This window comes from Asparagus officinalis, chromosome 6 (assembly GCF_001876935.1).
Source record: "Asparagus officinalis chromosome 6, Aspof.V1, whole genome shotgun sequence".
Classification (NCBI taxonomy): Eukaryota; Viridiplantae; Streptophyta; class Magnoliopsida; order Asparagales; family Asparagaceae; genus Asparagus; species Asparagus officinalis.
This window is the reverse complement of record NC_033799.1, coordinates 32881091-32893036: the sequence shown is the minus strand read 5'-3', so window position 1 is coordinate 32893036 and position 11946 is coordinate 32881091. Positions and strand designations below refer to the sequence as shown.

At 41.5% G+C, this 11946-nt stretch overlaps 2 protein-coding genes across 2 annotated transcripts in view; both read right to left on the bottom strand.

Moving 5' to 3' along the window:
* LOC109846033 overlaps positions 1-1867 on the bottom strand; it is a 9533-nt gene extending 7666 nt beyond the window's left edge. The window contains exons 1-2 of the mRNA XM_020415254.1: positions 1783-1867; positions 1631-1702 (exon numbers count right to left, since the gene is read on the bottom strand). Of these exons, the coding sequence (XP_020270843.1) occupies positions 1631-1702; positions 1783-1867 (157 nt within the window). The remainder of the gene's footprint in view (positions 1-1630; positions 1703-1782) is intronic.
* LOC109846032 lies at positions 2514-4217 on the bottom strand. The gene is made up of 3 exons (XM_020415253.1): positions 3899-4217; positions 3747-3818; positions 2514-3649 (listed from the first exon to the last, which is right to left on the bottom strand). The coding sequence occupies exons 1-3, from the start codon at positions 4215-4217 to the stop codon at positions 2514-2516; spliced, it is 1527 nt and encodes a 508-aa protein (XP_020270842.1).

The following is an 11946-nucleotide window of genomic DNA, read 5'->3' as shown; positions in this document are numbered from 1 at the left end:
TCGCTGTGGTCGGAAGCAGAGGCCATAGAGCAGAGGAAGTTACTGCGGCGGTTTTCTCCTAGCAGATTTTTCTCAAAGCAGTAAGAACTCTGCTGAAGAGAGGCGAGTACTGATATATATTCGAAAAGAACTCAACGGCTGAGATTTGTTACCCCAAGCGATCGAGCGGCCCAGATGTCCTGCGACGCTTCGAACTCAACGCCAATAAAGGCCATTCCTCTCGAGACCCCAAACCGACCGATCGGATTGGGCACGAGAGGCGAAGCATTCGGTCGCTTCACCATTAATGAGCATTAATGTGCCCGCAGAGTCTTAGCTGGCAAGCACTTGGGCCCGCAGACAGAGGCGTGGCACGAACTTCGCCCGCAGTTGGGTTTCTGACTGTTAGACAAACTCACCACCATCCAAGTTTCGCCTGTAGTGTAAACTCGCCGTTATACGGGTTTCGCCTACAGCTCAAATTCGCCATCAATTGAGTTTGGTTTTCAACCCAAACTCGCCACCAGCTCAAATTCGCCATCAATTGAGTTTGGTTTTCAACCCAAACTCGCCACCATGTGGGTTTCGCCTGCAGTATAAACTCGCCAGCAGCTGAGTTCAACCTCCAAGCAAAACTCGCCGCGATCGAGTCTCGCCTGCAAACAGACTCGTCAATCAGTTGAGTTTCGCCAGCAATATGAAATCATCAGGAGCCGAGTTTCATCATCCTAACGAACTCACCATCGCTTTAGTTTCGCCACCAGCGTAAACTCATCAGGATAGAGTTTGGCTTTGACAGTGGACTCGTCGTCATGCAAGAGACTTTGCCCGCGGCACGAGATTGTCAGCAATTACAGAGCAAAACACTAGAAAGTGACATATCAAAAGAGTATATGCACAATGGGCAAACACAAACCTCATGGGATGCTTCTAGACAGTACATTTGAACAAAGTTATGGTCTTTTTGCAAAAGCAAAAATCGTAACATTACGTTCAAAGAAGCAAAACATGCACCCAGTTTTTAAGATAATATATTTGAACAAAGTTATGACTTCATAAACAAACAAGTCATAAACAAAATGTCTTAACACAATCATAAGGCAGAAGTCTCAGTCGAACACGCTAAAAGTGGAGATCTCTTCTTTGGCCGCCTCCACCTTGCTCGCGTGGTCTTCCCGAGCCTTGTTTTCAGCAGCCTTTCGAATCCAGTCCTCGCGGCTCGACCTGGCGGCAGCATCTGCCTGGCACAAGGCTAGCAGGTGTCGAGTTTCCGCCTCAGCGTTCCTACTGACCTTTACAACGTCGGACTAGAGCCCCTTCAAGTTCGCCTCCGCCTATCCCAATTCGGCCCTCAGGCGAGCCATAGTGCGATTGAGGTCAATAATTTGCTCCTCTAGGAAATGTTGTTGACCCACCCAGAAGTTGGCGACGGACTCCAAATCCGCTATTTCTTTGGAACGGGTCTCCTGCTCCAGGGCTTCCTGACGCCTGACATAAGCCAGGCAAGGCTCCATGTTGGCCTCCGGACCTTCCCGTAGCAAGGTCTCTAACCCTATCATGCGTGACTCCAAGAGACGGAGCTCATGCATGCAACGGGTAGCGAGCCGATTTTCGTCCGATCGCCGCTCTGAAGCGACGGGGGTCGCACGACCTTCAGAATCGTCATCTGAAATCAAGATAGGCTCGGCCGCAGGCTCCTCGGCAGTCGGCACCTCCCCTCGATCTGTAAAACACAACAACATAGAGAGGAGTCAAGGGAAGAATACTTGTTCAACCCGCGCGAGAGCCAGGACGAAAGAGTACCTTCGGCCGCAGAAGCCTCAGCAGCGCCCGAGGAAGAAGGTTCTTTCCTTTTCTTAGAGGCGACCCTCTTCACCTTCGGCGCCATCGGGGGTATGAGGAAGGGGAAATTTGGGTTTACTCTGGGGAAGACAATGAAAAGGCTGTAGATCCTCTTGATAGAGAGTAAGGGTGTTAAATACCCTAAGAACTCTAGGCGGTTACTCAATACTTGATTAGACCGTTCAAGGCTAACACAGTTGAAGGGTAAGGCCGAACAAATCGGATCTTACCTGGACGGCCAAGATCCAACGGTTTTTTCTTAAGCACGATCTTTAACAACGGCCCGAATCGGGCGCGAAGGACGAAGAGCCCCACTACGCCGCATTCAATACGGAGCGACGTGCCCACGTCCTCGTAGCTGACGTAAGCACAAGCCAAGACGTGGTCCACCGAAAGCGGAGCCTATCTGATGGCGAATTCGCCGCTGAGATGTTCCGCGAATCAGAACTGATTGCCCTTCTGGAATTTAAGTCAATTCCAAATCCACCTGCGGACGAAATCCGCTCGCAGAGGAGACAAGCTTACGGCCGAAATTCGCCGACAGCTGAAGACAGCCCCTCACAACTAACGCTCTAGCTAACACATGTTAAAAGAAAAATGGAGCATGCACAGTAGCCAAAAAAAGAAAGGATAATTTCATTCATAGAAAGAAGTCCTAGTACAACTGGCAATCAAAGACAGAAAGAGGCAAATTACAAGGCTTTCAACCGCAGTTCCGCCTCACGAATCTCCCTAGCATGACGAAGCTCTAGCCTCCTTAAGATCTCCTGGCGAAGATCTTCCTCAGTGCGAGAGGCCAAGTCTTGGACGGTCTCCTTAACCTCCCTATAAGCTCGATCCTTTTCCCCAACGGAATTCGCCGTCAGTGCCCGGCGGGATCCAATGCTTTCCAATTCCTTGACCGCTTGTTTACGAGCCCTCTCCTGAATGGCCAATGAGGCTTGCGCTTTAGCTATAACTTGCTTCAGATTCTCTACCTCCGAAGACAAGCGAGAAACGTGGTTATCGGCCTTCTGCTCCTCGAGGGCCATTCGTTCATCCTCAGCCTTGGCCTGCTCTAACTCTGCTGACAATCTTGCCTCCAGCGTCATGGTCTCGTTCAGACGGCGATCGCGTTCTTCCACCACTGCTCGAACTTCGTCGGATGCAAGGTCCACAAGAGTGGAACTCTTCGCGCGAAGGGCAAGCAACCGTTGAATAGCCTCCTTCACTTCCTCCTTACGCTGGAAGTAGGGCTTCGCCACAGTGTGGCCAAACCTCTTGATTAAGAAGCACACGATGTAGTCAAGATCCTCTTCGAAACTCTTGAATGGACAACTCTCCTCCAATGCGAGCTTGATGCAGCCGGCTAGAGTGTCTTGGAAATCAGCCACAGACCGTGCCGCACTCCTTCTTCGCTCGCGCTCCAAAGGAGAGAGAGCAGCATCCTCCACCATTGATGAAATCACGGTCGAAGTACCTGTGGTCATAACCGTGGAAGTAGGGATTGGCGCCGCCAAAGCTGGTGTGACCGATGACGCCCTCGGAGCAGCGGTCACGGCACCAACAGCCGCCGCCGACAAGGGAGTGGTCACTTGCGGAGTAGAAGCCTCCCTTTGAAACGGAGACTCTTGCGCTGATGGACGATCCCCAGCCGACGCTTCCGCAGGGGCAGGAGATCTCTCTATTTGGCCGGACGCATCCTCACGAGCCAACACCTCTTCCTCACTGGACAACGCCTCATGAACCGAGACGTCATCATCCTCCTCAGATTCGCCCGTCTCACCAGACGAGCGACTCGCCCAAGAGGTAGGATCCTCTTTGCCAGCAACCTCATGGGCAGGATCAGCTATAAACACACGAATAGGGTTAACAGAGGCCCCTCGAAAGGGACCCTGTTGACGGTTGGGTACGGAAGAATGAGTAATGCTAAAACCTACGCTTACCTGAGCCTATGGGCCCCTCTTCATCTCCAACCTCCTCCTCTTCGTCAGAAGGAATGGAGATCGCTTTCTCAACTGCACTTGCATAGGCCCAATACAAGTGTCAAAAAGTGTAAAATCAACGTTGCGATCAAAGGTACTGTTGCAAAGATTACCTCCTGATGCAGACACAAAAACCGCTGGAACTCCTGTCTGTGGCCTCATGCCAGATTGAGGAGGAGCATCCTTCGAAATCGCCGGAACTGCCCCCGATGTGGTAGGAGAGGCGGGCAGCACAGCTCCAAACCCCGATGTCGCCGTTCCGGGGATATTTACCTGGGGAACATTATCCTGACCTTCCGCCGCTCGGGTGGTCTCGACTGTCTCATCGCGACGGGCTTTCTTGACCGCCTCCGCTCGAGAACTTTCGGCCGCGGTCTCTCGTTGACGTTTAGAGAGAAGCGAGCTACTCGGAGACAGAAGAGGCGTCCCCATCTGTCCGACTCTTGGACTCTGGACCGATCTTGGGTGTCCGGATTCCCTTGGTTCGCCAGGGGCATCCAACGAGGGACTAGGAGAAGGAACTCGAACCTCGGGAGCCTCAGATTCGTCTAAACCGGCGTCAAAACTCTCGGTGTCCTCAGCTGGATCCTCTGAGAACAGCTCCCTAGCGGTTTGGCGGCCCCTTCGCCTTGAAGAACGGAGAGACCCTCTGAGAGGACGGTCGCGTTCCGTCAGACATGAGCTCTGGAACCAGAAACCAGAGGGATTAGCGCTGGCGCCCCGATACCACCGGCAGTATAGGAGCGTGTGATGCAAATCACGATCCTTCGCGGGTAATTCAAAGCGAGCCTGGGTGCCACCAGCATGGGTCCAGAACCATCCACGAGCTCCGTCCACCAGTCCTCCTTCGAAGTGTAGGCGGGGATTGGCGTTGCCCACGTACAATTGATCATACCCAAACTGGCGGGCAAACCTGCAAGGGATATATAGCTCGAGGTAACACACAGAACCAGTGCGTAGGATGTGATACCCCGGCCGATTGTTTACCAACCATCAGAATGCGTCACGAGGAAGAGACGTGTGATGGTCCGCCGTCGGCGCATCCCTAAGAGATTCGCCGTATCTTCCTCCACTGAAGTAGGGGAAGAAGCGACGAAAATTGTAGTGGAAAAAGTGGGAGAGCGTCTTCTGCGCATTAGGAATGTCTTTACACTTCCAAGAGCACCCCTCCAAACGCTCAAGGAAAGGAACAAACCTGTCTCCTTGAAGAGTCGCGGGAGCGCTCATCAAACACTCGCAGTGGTATACAAACCACGCCATCAAGTATGTGTATGGCAGCCCCACTCTGGGATTGGGGGTCCTGATAACTTCCCCTTCCCCTTCGTCGACAGTCGACACTTGGCAGAACTGGGCCGTCAACATACGGAGTCCTCGGTGGATACACGCTATCGTCGCCGACACCAAAGAATACGACTTCCCGTGGGCTAAGCAAACCGCAGGATACACGACCTCTACGGGAATAGCCTCAAAAGAGTGAGTGGGGATTACGCACCTCTTGAGCCACAACATGAGATACCCCGCTGTTGGCCTTCTTGTTTTGATGATGTTTAACAAACAATTTACCACTAATGTTGTTTGTCTAGTATTTGTGTTTTCGTATTTATTGTAGACAAACAACGTAGTTGGAGGATGGATGGAATAGAGCTTCAACGATCATATCCAATGGAGGTTAGCGGAATTGTGGAGTGAAGCAACGTACAATTCAAGTTAAAGATCAAGTTCAAGCTTCATCCGCACGTGTACCAAGTTGAGCTTCAATGAAGATCAAGATCAAGCTTGGGTAATTTAGTTTATGATTTATATTATGTATGTTATATACTCTAAGCTCAATTATCTATACACACACATTTATTGGTTTCTTCGTATATATATATATAAGTTTTGGTTTCTATGCATATATATAGTTATATATATACATACATATGTTTTGAGTTTTTATGGTTATATATATGAAATTCTATATTTCATATTTTCTATTATGTTTTTGAAAACATTGCATAGAATATGCAATTTTGTGAAAATATTGTATTCTTAGTTTATAGACTTCAATATCAGTTTATACATGTTTTACTAAGTCTACAAAAACATTTCACAAAGTTTCAAAAGTTGGTTTATGTCAAAACATCAAAATTCAAGTATCTCATATTTTCATGTTTTGGACTAGTTTGTAAAATGATGATATTTTTCATTTGGGAAGTCCTTTTTGATAACCAGTCATTGTAGCATGTTTATTATCATGTCTACAATCATTCCCCAAAGTTTTACATTTTTCTGAATTTATTTGATATTTTTAAACAGTGTTTCAAAATCAGATGTACAGCTTTCAAAACAGTTTTTGAAGAGTATCAGTATTCGGTCGACCGCACCGGTCGACCGAACCTGAGGTCAAAAGTTTCCTGGCCGACAGAAAGCTGTCGGTCGACCGGTCCGGTCGACCGATGAAAATTTTCGGTCGACCGACGAATTTTCCGGTCGACCGACGAGTGATTTTTCTGCTTCCAACGGCTAGTTTTTTTACCGTTGCCTTGGGGCTGTTTTGTCTTTTGCTCTGGTTTGTTGGCTGAGTTGTGAGAGGGTATAAATACCCCATTGTCTTCAACTCTCAAGCTGACTAAGAGAATGTTTTAACAAGTTTTAAACAAGGGTTTAAACCTGTTTAGTTTTGGTTTAAGTTTGTTTTTGGTTTGCTGTTACAAAGAGGAGTTTACAATCAGCTATTGAAGAGTTCATCTTCAACATTTCATCATCCTCTCTTTGTGTTTATAGAGAAGTTTCCTTAACTCTATTTCCTAGCATTTTTACTATTGAATTTCATATCAATTTTTATTGCTAGTTCTTATTGAGTTAAGTTTTATTGAATCTCATTGTTACACACACCCACTTGAGCTTATTGTATTTGCATACATAGTATATTAGGGTTGTGAGAGTTGTAACATTGAGTGTGAGCTTTTATTGTGTTCTCATCTGTATTAGAGAACAAATCATTTGTTGTTACATTGTGAGTGTTGTAGAGTTTTCGGTTAGCTAGAAAAAGTGTGCTTTGGCGTTCATTCATATTTATGTTCATATCTTATATCGCCATTGTCATTAGCTCATTATCTATATCATCCACTATCTAGTTTAGATTGTTTACCCTTGAGTTTATATATCCTTGCTCATATACTCATATATATTTCATCATATAGGATATATCACTTTGTGTATATTGCATATTCTTGCCCATAATAGATTGTATACCTATCTTGCAAGAATATAGTTGTTAATTATTTTTAATTGGCATTTAATCGGATTAGATTAGCATAAGACCCTAATCACCCCCCCTCTAGGGTCTAACAATTGGTATCAGAGCTTGGTGCTCTTTGATTTAAGGTCTAATCGCCTTGAGTTAAAGATCCAAGTTAGCTTATTGTGCTAATCTAATTTTGAGCTTTTATTTGTATCTTGCTTGCCTTTTATATTATGGATATGCATGGTTTAGGTTATGCCATTAATATTGCTCCTAGGTTAGATAATTTCCCTTATGCCCAATGGTGTGTTAGATTTAAACTTTTTGTTCAATCTAAACACTTTGATTTATGGGAAATTATAGATGATGCCTATATTGTGCCCACTATGGAGAAATCCAAGTGGAATAAAAATGATCATCGTATGTTTACTATGAACAACATTTTGTTAGAATATTTGCTAAATGCTTTTAACTCATCTATGTCTAACAAGTTTGTTCATGTTGATAGTGCTTACACCTTATGGAAATTAATTGAAGCACATCAAGGGGACTTGGAGGCGATCCAACAAGTTTTGGCGGATCCGGCTTCAAGTTCATGTGGAGCGTCATGCACACGTGCACTAGGCGATAGCCCTAGTGAGGTTTGCGAGTTCGAAACCATAAATGATTTACCTAATGATGAACTTGCTTGTGCATATGATAGGTTAATGCATGCCTACACTAAGTTGCATAATAATTTCATTGATCTTAAAAGCAAGCATGTTAATTTAAAATCCGATCATGAATTGCTAGCATCAAAATTTGATACTATTGCTAAAGATAATGTGATCCTTAAAGAAAATAATGAAAAATTAAAATTGGATCATATTACCTTGAGTTCCAATGTTGCTAGCTTAATTCATGAGAAGAATGATGCCATGTTAGAAGTAGAGACTATTAGAAGTAAATTTACATCATTTAAAAATGATCATATTTGCTCTACTTCTATTGACAATGCTTCTATGCTTAATGATGAGTTGAATAATATTAAAAATCGCATTTCATCTTTAGATTCAACTCTTAACACATGCATTGTTAATAACAAGAAACTTATGGACTTATGTGCAAAGTCTCGTGCTAACTCTTCAAAACCAAGCACTCACTATGCACATATGTATAGCAAAGTTTACAAATGCTCAATTTGCGGTCGTAAAGGCCACATTGCTAAATTTTGCTATGATACACACAAATCTTCTAAGATTAATGCTTCTTGTGCATCTCATAAGGCTTCTTCATCATACACACATGCACATGTATCTAATTCCCATCATAAGCATGCTAATGTGTATAAATGTGATCTATGTGGTCGGTTTGGCCATTTGGCAAAGTTTTGCTTTGACATGAAAAAGAATTCTAGTTTGCCAAATGTTTTTCATAGACCACATGTGTTTAAGTGTGATATTTGTGGTAGATTTGGCCATTTGGTAAAGTTTTGTTATGATTTAAAAAATTATTCAAACTTGCCAAATTTCTCAAGTAGACCACCTTTGTTTAATGATGGTTCTCATTTGCAAAATAATTTTAAAAGAAAATCTTTATTTGCAAATGATTCCCGTGCACGAGCTAATGGTCCACAAAAACAAATGGATCTCTTTTATTGCACATATTGCAATCGGAAGGGTCATTTGAGCGATTATTGCTTTGACCGTGTTAGTGCACCACACATGCCTAAGAGGGTTCATAACCCTAGGGCTTTGAGCTTTAATGATAGGGGTCATGTCCCTAAATCTTTTGGTACCAAGAGTTCTTGGGTACCAAAACAAATTTAAATTTTAAACCAAGAATTTTAGTGTTCTTACTTTTTCCTTTTCTTGGTTTTTGAAAATTATATCTTAAAATATTTTGATTATGAAAACAAATTTTTAAATTGATCAAATCTTTTGTTTTCATGATTATTTGTTTCGATCTTGGTGAGAGGACTATGTCTATATAACCCTCCGGAGTTATTGGGTGTTTATTCCCAAACATTGTTTACCGGATGCTAAAATGATTATATGGGCATTATAATTCACTTATATGATGATATTTATGTGTTTGTGCTAATGGATCATCTATTCGTGCTTTATAATGTATTCTATGAGTGGTTTGATCAAGTTATATAAAGAAAATTTTTCTTTATTGATCAAACATTGTTTTTGAATATAAACTTTGATTTATGATTTCTTTTGATTGAAATGTTTTCATTTGAAAACTTTTTTGCATGATTCTCATGTTCCTCTTCTTTTGATTTCATAAATCTATTCCTTTATATGGTTTTTATATTTTTTGTGTTAATGAGACACTATCTTTATAATGTCATATCATTATGTGTCCTCATTGTATCTTGTTTGCTTGTGAGTGGTGTTTAGCATATCTTTTCTTTTATGCTTGCTCACATGTTTGCCATAATCTTTATTTATTGCATATTCTATATGGCATTTTGATAGGGGGAGCAATCCCTATATCTTTTTATGTTTGATACTCACCCGTGCTTATTGATAGGGGGAGCTTTCGCTCTCTTAATTCTTTTGTCCCCTTTTTGATGTTGTCAAAGGGGGAGAAATATTGTGAGTGTATTCTTTCTTATTTATATGCATGTGAATTATATTTTATATATCTATATGGCATTTTGATAGGGGGAGCAATCCCTATATCTTTTTATGTTTGATACTCACCCGTGCTTATTGATAGGGGGAGCTTTCGCTCTCTTAATTCTTTTGTCCCCTTTTTGATGTTGTCAAAGGGGGAGAAATATTGTGAGTATATTCTTTCTTGTTTATATGCATAATATATTATACATTGTATGTTCATTTCCTTTCATGCATATATCCTTTTTGTAAATTGTTTGTCATCATCAAAAAGGGGGAGATTGTTGGCCTTCTTGTTTTGATGATGTTTAACAAACAATTTACCACTAATGTTGTTTGTCTAGTATTTGTGTTTTCGTATTTATTATAGACAAACAACGTAGTTGGAGGATGGATGGAATAGAGCTTCAACGATCATATCCAAAGGAGGTTGGCGGAATGTCGGTGAAGCCTTGCTATTCAAAGTTCAAGATCCAAGTTAAAGCTTCATCCGAGAGATTACCTAGAAGAGCTTATTGAAGATCAAGATCTAGCTTGGGTAATTTAGTTTAGGATTTATATTATGTGTGTTATATACTCTAAGCTCAATTATCTATACACACACATTTATTATTGGTTTCTTCGTATATATATATATATAGTCATATATATATATATAGAGCAAAACTTCTGTCAACTTAAGTGGACGTCCACTAAGTTTCTTATCCATTGATGATCACTTGATTGAGCTACATTGTGGATGATCCGTTCCGTTCAACTTGATCTACATATTCTAAAACCTCAACACACCAAATTTGGTGTGAACTAGTTGTGGTTTGACCCTCCGTCGAGCCATGTAAAAATCTCTTGAATGTGAGTGATTTTTGGCATATTATTTATGCTTGCTCACATGTTTGCCATGATCTTTTATTGCTTATATTTCATATGACTTTTTGATAGAGGGAGCTATTCTCTATATTTGCTTTATACTCATCTATGCTTATTGATAGGGGGAGCTTTCGCTCTCTTATTCTTTTTGTCCCCTTTTTGATGTTGTCAAAGGGGGAGAAATATTGTGAGTATATCTATCTTGTTTGTTTATATGCATGTGAGTTATTATCTTGTATATGTTCATTTACTTCATGCATATACTTCTTTTTGTAAATTGTTTGTCATCATCAAAAAGGGGGAGATTGTTGGCCTTCTTGTTTTGATGATGTTTAACAAACAATTTATTACTAATGTTGTTTGTCTAGTGTTTGTGCATTCCTATGTTTTATAGACAAACAACGTAGTTGGAGGATGGATGGAATAGAGCTTCAACGATCATATCCAAAGGAGGTTGGCGGAATGTCGGTGAAGCCTTGCTATTCAAAGTTCAAGATCCAAGTTAAAGCTTCATCCGCGAGATTACCTAGAAGAGCTTATTGAAGATCAAGATCTAGCTTGGGTAATTTAGTTTAGGATTTATATTATGTGTGTTATATACTCTAAGCTCAATTATCTATACACACACATTTATTGGTTTCTTCGTATATATATATATAGTCATATATATATATATAAGTTTTGGTTTCTATGCATATATATAGTTATATATATACATACATATGTTTTGAGTTTTTATGGTTATATATATGAAATTCTATATTTCATATTTTCTATTATGTTTTTGAAAACATTGCATAGAATATGCAATTTTGTGAAAATATTGTATTCTTAGTTTATAGACTTCAATATCAGTTTATACATGTTTTACTAAGTCTATAAAAACATTTCACAAAGTTTCAAAAGTTGGTTTATGTCAAAACATCAAAATTCAAGTATCTCATATTTTCATGTTTTGGACTAGTTTGTAAAATGATGATATTTTTCATTTGGGAAGTCCTTTTTGATAACCAGTCATTGTAGCATGTTTATTATCATGTCTACAATCATTCCCCAAAGTTTTACATTTTTTGGAATTTATTTGATATTTTTAAACAGTGTTTTAAAATCAGCTTTGTTGAGTATCAGTATTCGGTCGACCGCACCGGTCGACCGAACCTGAGGTCAAAAGTTCACTGGGCGACAGAAGCTTGTCGGTCGACCGGTCCGGTCGACCGATGAAAATTTTCGGTCGACCGACGAATTTTCCGGTCGACCGACGAGTGATTTTTCTGCTTCCAACGGCTAGTTTTTTGACCGTTGCCTTGGGGCTGTTTTGTCTTTTGCTCTGGTTTGTTGGCTGAGTTGTGAGAGGGTATAAATACCCCATTGTCTTCAACTCTCAAGCTGACTAAGAAATGTTTTAAAAGAAAAGAATTCAAGTGTAATCTAAGAAGTTTATAAACAAAGTGTTTAAACAAGG